At 37.6% G+C, this 16,650-nt stretch overlaps 1 protein-coding gene across 1 annotated transcript in view; it reads right to left on the bottom strand.

Moving 5' to 3' along the window:
* The window catches only part of Zir (Zizimin-related), a 541,699-nt gene that overhangs the window by 506,960 nt on the left and 18,089 nt on the right, over nucleotides 1–16,650 (bottom strand). Inside the window, exons 2-3 of the mRNA XM_067141133.2 lie at nucleotides 9,419–9,512; nucleotides 7,598–7,776 (exon numbers count right to left, since the gene is read on the bottom strand). Of these exons, the coding sequence (XP_066997234.1) occupies nucleotides 7,598–7,776; nucleotides 9,419–9,512 (273 nt within the window). The remainder of the gene's footprint in view (nucleotides 1–7,597; nucleotides 7,777–9,418; nucleotides 9,513–16,650) is intronic.

Genomic DNA, 16,650 nt, shown 5'->3' with positions numbered 1-16,650 from the left:
AGCTGTCCCAAAATTATCCAGAAACCATCCTGGGTAGTCCCTGTCCTGATAATGCTCACTAAGAAGAAATATGTCTACTCCTATCACAAAGGTCAACTGCATCAGATCATTGGCAGTTAGACTCCTGTGAATATTTACCTGAATAACCTGCATCATTTACCACTAGTTTTAGCCTTTTCAGAAGCTTTATGAAACACTGTGCAGGCTCTTGAGCCAAGAACATGACTTCGATTAGATTCGTCAACATTAATGTCTGTACAAATTATGCATCTCGGATTTGCTTTACAACCTACCGCCCCATGCCCGGCTTCCCGCACCTGAAACAAGTTTGCTTCTATCTGTACCTTTGCAGTTTCATGCATGATGCCCATATGAAAGACATCGAAAGCAGCGAAGTACCATGATCCTTTCTCGAATTCTACAATCCAAACCATCCTATTTTAATTTTACCAATTTCCAAAAGTTTCTGAGCCTCCTTATCTTCGATCTCAACAACAGCAAGTTTTTGCCCTCTGCTGTTCAGATTATTAATTGAGACTTTTAGTTCTCCTTCGAAATTCTGAAGATCCTGCCGTACAGCTTCCTCTACATCTAAAGCAGTGGTGATACTGTCTATGTCCCGAACTTCCAAGGTACTGCGGGGGCTCAAAGTCTTCACATTGCCATCCTTTCCAAGGACATCTCTCAAAGATTTATTAAAACTGTCCCTGTTCTTGTTTTGTGTGGCTTTATTAAACTTGAGAAGAACCGCCCCAGCCTGAGTTTTACGAATAGAATGAATGCTCACACCGCTGTCCTGTGATTTTATTTTACTCCGAATACCTTTCAAAACATCTCCAAAGGTCTTGCTGTTTATTGGTTTGATAAGAACAGCATCTGAACGATCCCTTGGTTTTAAATGGGTCCGTTTATCTTGGTTTTCCCCACTATCAATGACCTCCATTCTACCAGAATCCATCTATTAAAGGTTGAATATCTTTATCCTCCTTCATTTCCCTCTTCTTGTTTTTCTTGTAAGCAACCTTAATCCATTTCTCCTTATCTTTCTCCTCCCCATTTATTACTAATGGTATCGCAGGCAATTCATTCATTCATCTCTATGGTTGTTTGTTCCTCTTTTAGATTTTCCCCAGCTCTCTTCCAGGATGTCCTGCATGCCACTCCAGTATCAAGAGCTTCTTCCAATTTTCATAAGCCATTCTGAATTTCCATTTTGAAGATTGTTCAGTGGAATAGCCAGAATGCTTTTCACCAATGCCCTAGTGACCTCAAGATGTTACTCCTCCTTACACTGTTCGTCCATTATCATTTCCTCACTCTTCCTCCCATTAGGTACTTGCGTCATATCCTGTGTTCCAAAGCTGGCATATTCAACTATGTTTTCACTGCTATTCTGATATGAGAGAGAGAACTCTACCAGATTCTGAACTTCTGCCTCTGTCATCATGCAAGAAAGGATTTCTTTATTTTATTTTTTTTAATTTTTTTTGCTAGTTGCTTTACGTCGCACCGACACAAACACAGATAGGTCTTATGGCGACGATGGGATAGGAAAGGCCTAGGAGTTGGAAGGAAGTGGCTGTGGCCTTAATTAAGGTATAGCCCCAGCATTTGCCTGGTGTGAAAATGGGAAACCATGGAAAACCATCTTCAGGGCTGCTGACAGTGGGACTCGAACCCACTATCTCCCGGATGCAAGCTCACAGCCGCGTGCCCCTGACCACACGGCCAACTCACTCGGTCAAAAGCAGTTCTGAGAGTCAGCAAGTCTGGACACTGACACATACACAAGCTCACATTCTTCTTTTCCTGCCGCTTTTTCCCACACCTGTGGGGTCGCGGGTGCGAACTACGTCGCACATGTGGATTTGGCCCTGTTTTACGGCCGGATGCCCTTCCTGACGCCAACCCTCTATGGAGGGATGTAAGCACTATTGCGTGTTTCTGTGGTGGTTGGTAGTGTAGTGTGTTGTCTGAATATGATGAGGAGAGTGTTGGGACGGACATATACACCCAGTCCCCGAGCCAGAAGAATTAATCAGAAGCGATTAAAATCCCCGACCCGGCCGGGAATCGAACCCGGGACCCTCTGAACCGAAGGCCAGTACGCTGACCATTCAGCCAACGAGTCGGACATACACAAGCTCACATTGCTGTGGACAAATTAGATAAAATAAAAGGTGAAGGGGAAGAAGGCAGCATTCATGGCCCAAGAGGACTGTCGCAGCAGCATGAGCCAATCACTACCATGATAAGATATGAGAAACTAGAAACAAAAGAGGGTGAAAAGAAAATCTACTGTTTCAAGAGGACATGTGCTAAGGCATTTGACAGTGTCCTGCATCAACTCATTTGGTACGCACAACATGAACATAATAGTTCCAGAGCTACTCATCTATGCTTGCACTACCAGGATGCCATCAGTTGTGAAGGTGCTCAGCCAGCATCTCTGAGGAGTCTCCTGTGACGTACACGTCCACCAGGTTTCACCACTGCCATCACTCCTCTTTATTCCTGATATGGATACCATCACGCGTGATTTACAACGTGACTTCCCATGGACCATATTCTATGCTGATGATGACATGTTTGCAGCAACAACCTGGGAAGAGCTGGAGCAACGTGTGTGGGCCTAGACCAATCGGCTTTCCAAGTTCGGACTCCGTCTTAACATTGTAAAGACTAAGTACATGGAGACAAGCCCAGAGGACAGCTCCCTTCCAGTCAACAACCAAGACCTGGTAAAAACCAACATGTTCTGGTACCTGAGTTCCTACCTGCAGAATGAATGCAGTATTGATGGTGACGTGCGAGCGGGTATTAACACAACCTGGATGAAGTGGAGAGAAGTTACGGGAACACTATGCGACTGAAATATGCCTGTGCATCTGAAATCTAAGGTCCACTAAACTATAGTGCTTACAGTGGCATTGTGCAGAGAGAGTGCTGGCCTACAACTAAAGTCACTGAGCATCATCTACACATCATAGAAACGAACATGGTTTGTTGGACAATGGGCATCTCCCTATTACATCATATCTGAAATGACACTGAGAAGACAGTTTACTATCACCCCTATCCAGAAGAAAATGCGAGAAGGAAAATGCGTCATTCCTTAAGAAGAGCGCCTGGCACTGTTCTCCATGTATCTTACAACCTTAAGGTTGAAGGCCAGCCAGCCCGAGGAAGACCTAAACAACAATGGCAGGGCACCATCAATGCAGATATGAGAATCTGTGGCACATGTTCAACTGAAGCCAAGAACTGAGCAAAGATCTGAAGAGCTGAGCATGCACTAAGCAGTACAACACGAGCGAGTGATAATGATGCACGGATTTGGGGAAACGGTTCTTTTGTTATTTACATATGTTTAATCATATACGTGGACACAAACAAGGCTTTGAGGTAACTAGAGGAAAAGGCTGAGCGGGAAAAGGAAATTGAAATCCACAGGGAACACTCAAGTAGACTAGTTTGGAATACATAGGGACCACAAACAGGGTGCCTGCCAGTAACCTAAATCAGTTTTCCCTATATTTTCCCTGTGCTTTCCCCTGATATTCATGTTTCCTTGCATTGAATTTAGTGGGACATGGTACGTAAGAGTGACGCTCAAGTATGTATATAATACTCTGGAATCATCATCTTGAAACATACTTTGCATGAACACTTACAATAGCATAATGAACTTGAAATAAGTGTATCATACATCAAACAAGGAACACCTTATCATAAAATGCCTCTCTGTGCAGTGGGTTATCAGTAATCCCAATGTAAACAGTCACTACAGGAAACACAACCAATGAAAATGAACTGCACTGCTCACAAAAAGCCATCAGTCAATCACACTTCAAACTAACGCCTGTGTTCAACAGGGACCTTATTCTTGAAATTGGCATAAGTAAGAGTGCCAGTTTCCAAACACGTTTATAACAAAAAAATAAGCATTAGTGGTCAGAAACTCACGAGTATGATACCAATTCCTGTAGCTAATGGAAATGTCATTTGAATACGTATGCTGGTCTACTAGTGCACACAGATACAAGCACCACTGATACATTCCTTTCTTTGTAGCATTTGTTTCTATGATAATTTTGCTTCTCCGTAATAATTTCTCCTTCATAGCGAGGCAAAATCTGTAATAATTACTGACAATCCATAATAGTTAGCACCTTTATGTTCTGTAAATTACATGGGTAGCTTTTAAAACGCGAGGCGTTTTGAAAGGAACATTAACACGTTCAGTACCTCCTTCTCAGTTTTGCGATGGCCCAAGCGGGACATTTGAATGCCTGGACCAGGCATTTTCATGCCCGGCCCTCTTAACATGCAGCACTTAATAAATATTACCATTACCCCGATAAATGTTAGAAATACGACCATTTGTGCTTACATCTGGTAGATATTGAGCGTGTGATATCTGGTGTCACATGTTCCAGGGTGGAGAGGAACACCACGCTTATTGCAGTACCATATTGTTTCACTTCTAATTTTCTTTTTTTTTTTTTGATGCACACTACACTTTCTTGAGGGAGTGCTCTTACATTTCACAGGGGGAACTTTTACAAGAACATCCTGCTTTCTTTTTTCGTCAAGCCGGAAACTGGGTCCTTGGTTGGGGCTCATTTTGGAAATGGGGATTTAGAAGTGTTCATGCTTGATGAGGATGTTTCAGATGGAAAAGGAACTGCTGACTCAATTATATGTATATCGTGTACCAATTATCTACAGATTGTTTGCATGAACAACAAAAATTAGAGGGATTTGTTTCTGTTTTTTTGCTGAAGCCTAAATGCATTGAAGAGTGTCCATGCAAAAAGTAAAAGAACACCTTTTTGGGTCATTTAAAAGTTTTCCTCATGAATGGATATATTGCAAGATACTGATCAGCAACATCCACTCCGTGCATGTGTGGGTTATAATCAACAATACATTCTGGCTTCAATGTAGGTTTTCCAAATCCACCTATTGGTACTTCCGCCAATTCTGATGAATGCATTGTTGAATCATTGTTATAACCCTTTTGTCCAACCATGAAAGAAGAAGAACCTTGCCATCACTAAAGTCATTTCTCCCCTCTTCACAGTATTTTATCATTCCCTGACTTCCTTGTGGAACCCCCTGTTTTGCCTTATTGTCACCAAACATTAGTGTTATGCTCACGTAACTCTTGAGCCAACCCTACACTGTTATAAAAATTATTCACACATACTGCGTACCCCTTGCCAAGGTAGGAATAACCTAACCTTTTTGGTTTAGTCTTCCTGAATTAGGAATACAAGAGGCTACATTCACGAGAAGACTAAATTAGATAGCGGATAAGTTTTTAGTAGTTACTATTACAGTTTGTGTGAAGTTTGAGTGAAGAGTAAGACTCTTAAAACTGTATTTTAATGTGTTTAATATGTTTTCATAAAAGTGTAGGACAAAAACAAAAGTGTTTACAGTGTAAAAAAAGGGACATTTAAACAGTATTCCTAATTCAGGTAGACAAAACCTAAAAAGTTAGGAATGTAAATTTATAATACAGAGCTGTTATCATTTATATCGCTGGTAGTGATGCATAGTTTTGAAGGTTTTCATTGTAGCTGAGGATGGTCTTAGTAAGAGACAAAAACTGGTACAACTGTAAAAATGAGATAGAATAAAATTCTACATAAATTTTAAAAGTGTTGATTACGTGAAAGGGTCCTAATTTAAAATTTAAACCTACTAAGTATGACTTGTGTTGTATCAACATATCAGACTCACTGGATCATTTCATTTGGGTCAAGTCTTACGTCAAAAGCTTAATTTTCACGTGACAAGTAATTTCCCTGCTTATTGTCTCCATTTTTATTTCCCAGTTTTTTTCCAGAAAATGGCCACCCTGAGAAGGGCATCGTACAATGGAACCACGACTCTCCGTTGTTGGATGGATCATGGAAGAAACATACATTACTGGAAAAGAGAAATTCTAGAAATGAGTCAAAACCATCAACAGTTTGGCAACACATCACAATAATGAAATATGTATAATTAAAATCTTACACTCACAAAATAAACCAAACTACAGCCCTAAAGGGCCTTCGCCAACCAAATGACAGCTGCTTAGCTTGAAGGTCTGCAGATTACGAGGTGATGCATGGTCAGTGTGACAAATCCTCACAGTCATTATCCCGGGCTCTCTAGACCGGGGTCGCCATCTCACTATTAGATAGCTCCTCAATTAACAGTAATCACATAGGCTGAGTGGACCTAGAACCAACCCCATATCCAGGTAAAAATGACTAACATGGCCGAGAACCGAACCCGGGGCCTCTGGCTGAGAGGCAAGCAAGCTAAACTGCAGGGCCGGCTTTCAAACCATAATTACATGAGTTAATATAGTACTTATTCTCGAAATTTCTTGAATGCATTATATTCAATTCAGCCCGTCACTAAGCACAAGAAAATTGGAACGAGAAAGAAAATTAATCAAAACTACAGGATCATGACCTTATTCATGACCTTCAGCTCACCTGGAAAGCATGGTCGCAGCACAAGCCAGTACGAGTGGGAAATGATACAAAGTTTTTAAAATGTTATGCTGTTTTTATAAGGATGTTTTAACATAAAAACATAAACGTAAAAGTCCCTGTCGTATATTAGGATAAAAGAGCTCCCATGGCTTTATATATGTAAGGTACAACATCTGTATCTGATCATATTAAAATACTAGATTAGTGTTAATAAGAAGCAATTTTGATTCCTGTCTGAAAGCCCAGTGACTATATAGTGCCCTGGGGAGAGATGTGCTGAAAACCTGTTTGACGATACAACTGAAAAGAGTCAAAAATAAACATCTAACCCTGGACATAATGTAGATGTTTTACAAGTACGAACATTTGATGAAACTCGTTCAGTCTTCAAGTAGAACTGTCGAAATGCACTCTGTCTCCTTCCAATTGTTGTATCCACTCTATGCTTTATGATTTCTGAGTATTCTCTGAACAAAAGCAGCCGAATGCGATGTTAAAATGGTCTGTCTCTTATGCAAGTTTACCGCCAATCACTGTCTCAGTACACTACTTGCTCTATTTATCACAATGACAGGACGTTAATGTGAAGATACATAGTATGTCATAGCCGTCATTTCGTGAGATACGGTTTCTTGAAAAATGCTTGATCAAGGATTTAGCGTTGATGGAACTGAAATTCCAGGAGAGTTAATCCAAGAAATAATTTCTTTGAAGAACGGATAATGCAAGATTTTTACAACATAATTTAATTAGGATACTTGCGGGACCACGTGATTTGAACTAAGAATCCAGGAAAACATAATCAAGGTTCCACTGTAGAAAAGACATGAAGGATGTCCGGAAGACAAAATTGCAAATTCCTGAAGGAAAGTACAAGCTGGTAGGTAACATAAAAATAGCAGTTAAGCGTCAGACCTTTGTTTCAATTGAGCACGGAGACATGAGGGTAAGCCTATTTTATTCCATTTCCTGACAATAAAATCATAAATAACTGTAAATGGCCATTCACATCTTCAATAAATACATATCCACGATTTACAAAAGCAGAAGGTCACTGCAAATATCTTTAAATTTCAATAGCATCATCTTTTACTTACAATGCTTCCTCTGGAACTACAGGTGTTTGAGTTCGTATCTTCCGAGGAACAACTAAAACTTCAATGTCATTTGCTGGAAAGTCTAAGAGATCATGCAGAGGATCTCTATCTATCAACAGTTGATGTTGCTGAATAAAATCTTCATAATCCAAAGGGTCTACAGTATCACAAAGTGAAATCTGAAAAAAATGAAAACCAGTCACCACAATAAACAATCTGAAGGTCATACATTTATTTGGGGTGTGCACATGGTCATAGAGCAATTTTGTGGTTAAAATCATTACAAAGTGCAGAAGACCATGCTTAGAAGAAACAGAAAAACAGTACCGGTACCAGTACAAATATATATGTATTTATCATTTTATTAATCAATTTCTTAAACTAACTGTAATGTCTACTAAACAAATACGGCTTCTACATCTAATCCCTTGAGAGTAACATAACTGTCACTGAATATTAGAAAAAATACACCTTAAGAATTAATTTATAGGAAACTAGGTCGTGTAATGCTAGTTCTGTTTTGCAACTTGTTTAACGTCACACTAACACATCAATGGTTTTCGGCGATGGAGGGAAGGGAAAGGGCTAGGACTGGGTAGGTAGTAGCTGTATTACATATAGGAGAGAGAAATGTGTTCATTGGTAAGGCCAGGAAAATGACAACCTGTCCCTAGAATTATACTTACTTTTATAGTAAAATATCAGAAACTGTGCAGCATTTTTCCTACCACTTGCACTGACAACCACTGCTACTGGCTAAAATTTATTAAATATCAAATCACTCCCAGAGTTCAACACGGGTAGATGACATTACTACCTGCATCACAATTACAATACCTAAACCTAGTCCTGCCCTTTCTAATGTAAACAAACCAATTGTGATAAATTAATATACACACATCTAAACAAAATCACTTTTTTATGTCATACCGACATAGATAGGTCTTATGGCAATGATGGGATAGGAAAAGGCTAGGAGTGGGAAGGAAGCAGTCATGGCCTTAATTGAGGTATACCCCTGCAACCTAGAACGATGTCTAACCATTGTAAAGAAATAAATCATACCCTGTAATGCACAGGATGGTAGAGGGGCTGGGCATCAAGTGTTCCGTCAACCGTTGTTATATTGGTCTCATGCCTGATAATCATGCGAGCAAGTAGATTAAGCACTAAGGCACTAGCAACAAAAGAATACTGACATGCGAGCCTTTCTGGCTGTCTTGGGTGAGGAGGTATACCTTCACCAATTCTTTGCAATTTAAATTTGTGAATATGCAAACTGCTTACTTTTCAAGCAATTATGCAGGTATTGTGGTGACGTAAGAGCTAAATTGCACTAGTTCACAGAGAGAGATATAGAGCAATGGTGTTCTAATCAAGAACTGGTATGATCAAGATTTTCTTCAATCAAAGTGTGATATATTTTTATATAATTTTGTGTCCAATTATGATCTCTCTGTACTTCTTGATAACTTCACAAACTGTGTTAATCGTAGGCCTAAATGGATTTATCTCACCAAACTCCGTACAAATACTGTAGTTAGTGAGTTGTAAAACCAATGATATTATTATTTTTATTTTTGTACTTTTTACCAAATATTTCAGCCATTATTCTCAAGATACTCATACAGATCAATAAGAGAGATTATTGACAGAACAGGGTACTTTCAACAACTGTCTAAGCAGTCTTTAGCAGTTCCATTACTACGAACCATGAGTGGCTCATTATAATGTGGGCATAGCTATTAATTACCACCACACTGCTGTAACCATAAACAGGGCCATAAAGAAGGATGACCCAAATAGAGCAAAGAAACTTACCAGAGATGAAAACCCTGAAACATTACTGCTGCTCTTTGGCTGGTCTCCTGAATATGAGGATGCTATTTGTCGTCTAACATCTGCTGCATGCTGCCTAAAATGTAGTAAAAAGAGTCAAAATTATTACATCAAACTTTAATCCAAGGACAGAATTGGAATGAATTAGAGAAGTTTTCTGAAAGCTACAAAAAGAAATAAGCAGTAAATCTTAGCCTCTCTAGACAGGCACATAATGCTCTACACTAGGATGGCTATCTCATAACATTAAAGGTTTCAATGTTATGGAGCAATGTCTTTCGAGCTCTCTCCATGAGTGCTGATGTTTCACCTACTTGACAGCAAGCCTAGCAGATGGAACTGAGCTCTTCTTAAAGGTAGGGCTATGAGCATTCACTGCAAAATCCAGTACTCTACAGAACTTATAACATGACTAAGCTACTGTCCCTTTCTGAGTACTGGGAGCCAGTCTCTGTTTAAGCATTGGCCTTCTTCCTCACAACTGAAACTGTCAGACTACTTATCTGTTATGCTGAAGAAGTGAAGACTGATTGTGATGATGGAATTCACTATTAACTGTAATGATGTAGACTCTCACAACGAGCATCTAATAGAAATATGTTAGAAATAACAGAAATATCTGTTAGGTCAACAGCATGTTGTTTACACAGATTGCATGAGCTTATAAATGTAGGCTATATACTGTGTGTACATAAGTTATATGAGAAAATGTTTTATTTACAATAGATGACAGCGCTAGTTCACAAAATATTCCATGCCAGATAACGTTGAATGGAAAGAAGTGTCCCGGACATCTGGCTTTCTTAATCATGAGGCGATGACATGGATGATTCACATCAACTGATATAGGTCAATTTTTCTGTTACTGCAGAAGCATTTGTGAAGTTAATTCCTTCAGTATATACTGCGTAATTCAGTGAGACAAGCAACTTCTACATACGGTGACCAAATGGATTATCTTCAACCACATTTTGCTCCTATACGGGTTTAGTTTTTATTTTAATTTATTTTATTAGCTTCCTAAAAATGATCACGGCTGTCACAGAGACAAAGCATAACAAAGACACAAAACATGGTTATACAATTGCAGATAAAAGATAGTAAAATTGTAGAAGAGATTAAGGACAATAACACATTATTATGTCGCATATAAGTGATTTTGTAAATTTGCAACAGATCCCTTAACTGCTAATATTGTAATATCTTCTGTGGTATTATTATGGATGCCTAGCATTTTGCAGGTATTTACAAAAAATCTTGGGTTCATTCCATAAGCACCCAATACATTCAAGGTTGTACTTGTTTTTATAGAAGGGCACTGTAGGTTTGTAGATACACTTCAACTCACTGTCAACCCCCTGTGGCTGGTCTAAATTCAGTTTGAATTTCACAGCTGGATCCAGTATGTAGCCAGATTTTGTGTCTACTTTCAAGGCTATGATGTCTGTTCGCCTCGTGCTCCTTTGTATATCCTCTACCTGTGCATTATTCTCTACCTGTGCATTATTCTCTACCTCATGAAACCTATACTCTTTCCCTGTGCGAGTGTGGTGTAATGTTTGTAGTCGACACTGAGGCTTGTTATTGAAGTGAAATTTCGGATAAAAGAGATCTATAAAGAGTTCAGGATAACAATTAGAAAGGAGTATCGCGAGGTTGAGAATTCTTCCAGAAGTATTAAAAGTGAATGCCCAATTTTATTAACTAGTTGCATGTGCATACCATTTAAGTTATGTAGTTAAAGTTAAATGGGTACATTTGACAAAATTCCCATTGAATTACCACACTATTTTGTGTCTTCAATATTAATATTATGAAGGGAAATGTTGTGACCCTGATGGGAAAATCGGAGGGGTTGATTGATTTTATGGAGAAAGAGAATGTAGTATTGGTAGCTGGTCAATAGCAATAAAGAAAATGGTTGTATCTTGTAGTTTCAGTCTGTTCGGTTTTGATCTATATATATGAAACTAGCAAGATACCCGTGCTTCGCTACGGTATTATAATGAAATTTATAATTTAATGCTTAACGTTTTATATATAATCCGCCGAAATTCACAATCTAACTCGCTTTCTGAGAGAATCCGCCAAAATTCGTGACCTGACTCATTTTCTGAGATATTACGGCAAAGTTCCTCCCATTTTTCAATCTTTCTTTCCAGCAATCGATTTCGTACTTCCCAGGCTAGGTCCAGGTATTCCACCCAGCCAGTTGGGTCTCTAAATCTTTGCCATCTTTTCCTATAAGCATTTTAGTATGGATCAAATCCTTGAGGAGATCCGGCGTGGTGTCGTCTTGGGTGCCTTGGTGGTAGTGAACCCGCGGCTGGACTGCAATCATAATCATTACCCGGCCAGGACCCGTTTCCAGCGCGATCCGCTCATTTTGACGACGGTCCAGAACATTATTATTATTATTATTATTATTATTACGGTGCGTGATATTAGTTGAATTTAGATTATTATTATCGATGGTCTGGAACCCACAGCAAGATGCAAGACCGATACTTGGCGGTAAATTACATCCTCTGCCACTGTCATTACTGACAATGTGACCAGCACCATCGTCATGCGTAGGAAAGTGCGCGAGATTTCTGGCGACACGAATGATATACTTCCGTGAATTACTGACCTTATTATAGAGGTGAACAACTGCACGTTCAATATCATTCATATTGTTTATTTCAAATGTGTTTAAATTTTTATTTATATGCCAGGAGAATCTACTGTAATCTAACTTTATGTACTCCAAAGGAAAAGATGGTTCTTGAAAACAAACCCAGGAAAGATTTAAAATGATCAGTTTATGATCAGAATAAGAACATTATGAACAGTGAAATCAACTGGTCTCAACTCCTTTTTCACCCCACTGCCGTTAAGTTGATTTATCCCCCCCCCCCCCAAAAAAAGTGTGTTTCCTTATGTTTAAAGGAAATTCCAAATACCAAATTTCACGTCTGTAACATCTTCAGCTTTTGAGATATCAGTATCTGAATTAAAAGAATTCAACCCCATTTTCATTCACTTTTACCCCTCCATCCAAGTGGTTTTTCAGAAAACAAAAACTACATGTTTCTTTATTTTCAATAGAGATAAGAAAATACTATTTTTCACTTCGGTAACATGTTAAGTTTTTGAGATATACTGTAGAAATGCTCATTTTAAAATGTCACCCCTTTTTAGTTCCCCTTAAGTGGAGTTTCCAAAAAAATCACCTATGTTTCTTTACTTTTACAGGAGATTCCAAATACCAATTTTTACGTCTGTAACATTTTACGTTTCTGAGATATACTGCAGATATAGTCTTTCTAAAAATTCAACCCAATTTGTTACTCCTGTTTAACCCCCATTAATTAGATTTTCCAAAAACAAAAAAACAAAAAATGTTTCTTTATTTTTAAAGGAGATCCCAAACACCAATTTTCAGATCTGTAATATCTTCAGTTTCTGAGATATAAGTATCCTCATTAAAGGCATTCAACCCCTTTTTCACCCGTCCTATTGGGATTTTCCTAAAACAAGAAAATACGTGTTTCTTTATTTTTAATGAAGATTCTAAATACCAATTTTTACATCTGTAAACTTTCAAAGTTTTGAGATATAGATGCACTCATTTTAAAAATTCACCCCCTTCTCACCCTCCCATTAATTGGATTTTCCAAAAACAAAAAAATATCTGTTTCTTGATTTTTAAAAAGAGTTCATAAGAACCAATTTTCAGGTCTGTAATATCTTCAGTTTCTGAGATATAAGTACTGGTATCCTGATTAAAGGCATGCAACCAATTTTTCACCCTTTTTCGCCCGCCCCCCCCCCCTCCTCTTAATTGGGATTTTCCAAAAAACAAAAAAATGTATTTCCTTATTTTTAAAGAAGATTCTAAATACCAATTTTTACATCTGTAAACTTTTAAAGTTTTGAGATATAGATACACTCATTTTAAAATATCACCCCCCCCCCTTTTAAACCCCCTTAGCTATGGAATATCCAAAAATCCTCCCTTAGCGAGCACCTACAATATGAATGTATCCCCAAAATTTAATTTCCTTATGTCCAGTAGTTTTGGCTCGACAATGATGCATTACTGTCAATAAACTTAACCATGATAGGTTAATATTGTGTTTGGTCCGTATTGACTAGTCTGAATGTATAATGTAACTATTTAAAATAGTTTATTTGAATCCGCCTTGATCAATACACTCATTAAATGAAAGAAAAACTATTTATTAAACCAAACATGTTTCGGAAAATCTCAACCATTCCCTTCCTCAGTGGTCAGATCAGAGAACAAAGCATTATCACACAATCTTTTGTTTTACAATTTAAAGAAGTATTGTCCTAATACACCATATCAAAGAGTAAAAAGAAATATTATAAAAATGATCAATACATAAAATTTTGGTTGAACTTGAATGAGAATACTATACAAATTTAGGATATTCAAGTTCTTCTTCTTTTCTTCTTTTTGCATCAGTCAGTCAGTCAGTCAGTCAGGACAAGTTATTTTATATATATAGATAACATGTCCTGACTAACTGAATGATTCATCATCGCCGAGCCAAAACTACTAGACATAAAGGAATGAAATTTTGAGAATACATTTATCTTGCATTGTAGGTGCTCACTAAGGAAGGATTTTTGGATATTCCATCGCTAAGGGGGTGAATTTTTAAAATTAGTGTATCTATATCTCAAAACTTAACAGTGTAAAGAACACGTATTTTTTTGTTTTCGGAAAATCCTCTTAAGGGTGTGAAAAAAGGTGAAAAAGGGGTCAAGTACCTTTTATGAGGATACTTATATCTCAAAAACTGAAGATGTTATAGTCTTGAAAATGGGTATTTGAAATTATCTTTAGAATTAAAGAAACAGGTATTTTTTCATTTTTGGAAAATCTTTATAAGACAGGTTAAACAGGAGTCACCAAGGGGGATGAATTTTTAAAATGAGTACATCTACGATATATCTCAAAAATGTAACACGCTACAGAGAAGAAAACTGGTATTTGGAATCCCCTGTAAAAGTAAAGGAATACACCTAATTTGTTTTCTGAAAATCCACTTAAGAGGAAGTGTTAAAGGGAGTGAATTTTTAAAATGAACAATCTATAGCATACGGTATCTCAAATACTTAACATATTACAGACGTGAAAATTGGTATTTCTAATCTCTTTTAAAAATAAAGTAATAAGTATTTTTTTGTTTCCAGAAAAAAACACTTGCAGGGGGGGGGTTAATGACTGAAAGAGGGTTGAAGTATTTTTATTAGGATGCTGGTATCTCCAAAACTGAAGATATTACAGATGTGAAAGTTGGTATTTGGAATTTCCATTAAAAATAAAGAAACACGTTATTTTGTTTTTGAAAAAAAAAACCACTTAAATGACTGAAAAAGGGGTTGAATTATTTTTATTACGATACTGGCATTCCAAAACTGAAGACATTACAGACGTGAAAATTGGTATTTGGGATCTCCTTTAAAAATAAAAAGCACGTATTGAACTCTTTTTATTAGGACGCTTGTATCACAAAATCTGAAGATGTTACAGACATGAAAATTTGTATTTGTAATCTTTAAAAATAAACACGAATTCTTTCGGTTTCGGAAAATCCACTTAAGGGGGTGGGGTGGGTGAAGAGAACTGAAGGAACTGTTGAATTATTCTTATGAGGATACTTATATATCAAATACTGAAGATGTTAAAGACGTGGAAATTGGTATTTGGACCTCCTGTAAAAGTAAAGAAACACACACAATTTGTTTTTCGAAAATCTACTTAAGGGGAAGTGTTAAAGTGGGTGAATTTTTAAAAAGATCATATCTACAGTATATCAAAAAACTTACCACACATTACAGACATGACAATTGGTACGTTTAATCTCTTTTAAAATAAAGTAACACATATTTTTTGTTTCGGAAAAACACTTAAGGGCTGAAGGTTGGAAAAAGGGCTGTAAAAGGGGAGGAATTCTTTTTATGAGGATATTTACGGTATATCTCAAAAACTGAACATGACACAGACATGAAAATTTGTATTTGGAATCTCGTTTAAAAAAAGAAACACATATTCTTTTGTTTTCGGAGAATCCAATTAAGGGGTGGGAGATAAATGAATTGAAAAAGGAGTTGAATTCTTTGTTTGAGGATATTTATATCTCAAAAACGAGAGATGTTATGGACGAGAAAATTGGTATTTGGAATCACCTTTAACATAAAGACACATGTATTTTGTGGCTGGGGAGGGGGGTGGAATCTACTTAAGGGGGTGGAAAAGGAGTTGAATTATTTTATGAGGATAAAAATAAGAAGTGGTCTTAAAACAATACACGCCTAAGAGGGTTTTGACTGGGGGGTGAGGATAATGGAAACCTACAACCTGTTTTCCAGTCATTGACGGGGTCGGGGATGTAATGAATGAATCATATATAGGCTATTAGTACGATGGGGTCGCCACTCCCAAAGTGTTTTATTAATGACTAATAGATGCTACGAAATGATAATGGAGAGTGTTGCTGGAATGAAAGATGACAGGGAAAACCGGAGTACCCGGAGAAAAACCTGCCCTGCCTCCGCTTTGTCCAGCACAAATCTCACATAGAGTAACCGGGATTTGAACCACGGTATCCAGCGGTGAGAGGCCGGCGGGCTGCCGTCTGAGCCACGGAGGCTATGGGGGGGGTGAGAAATGATGACAAAAATATGCATTCATATGAAACAATTTGAATTATGAAGTTAAAATTTCATATGACATAATAGGTGTTAAATAACAGAAGGTTTGAAACAAATTTAACCGATCAGAGAGTTAAATGGGGGTTAAGATCTGAAAACAAGTACATTCATTCCTTCCTCTGAAATGGTTTAACGAATGAAGACAAAATTCCAATTCCAAATCCTAGGTGCGTTAAAGTGTTAAATGAGGTTAGCTCGATGAACGATATTATTTATCCAGCCAAAACTGTTTGACGTACAAAGTTGTAATTTTACGAGAAGGGTGTTCTTTCATGTCCTAGATGTAAAATATCGTATACTTAAAAATATTTCTCCCCTAAGGGGCTTAGATGGTGGTTAATCCTCAAAAACACAATATCCACGTTCCGAAACCCTTTCAGGCACTAATTTAGTTTTTTTATGAAGGTTGGTCTTCTATACGGTACCCTAGATAAATATTTAAAAGCATTCACCCCTTAAAAAGTATTCAATCCTCCACTACTGTT

The sequence above is a fragment of the Anabrus simplex genome, chromosome 2 (assembly GCF_040414725.1).
Source record: "Anabrus simplex isolate iqAnaSimp1 chromosome 2, ASM4041472v1, whole genome shotgun sequence".
Taxonomy (NCBI): domain Eukaryota; kingdom Metazoa; phylum Arthropoda; class Insecta; order Orthoptera; family Tettigoniidae; genus Anabrus; species Anabrus simplex.
The sequence above is the reverse complement of the archived record's forward strand: the minus strand, read 5'-3'. Positions and strand labels throughout refer to the sequence as shown.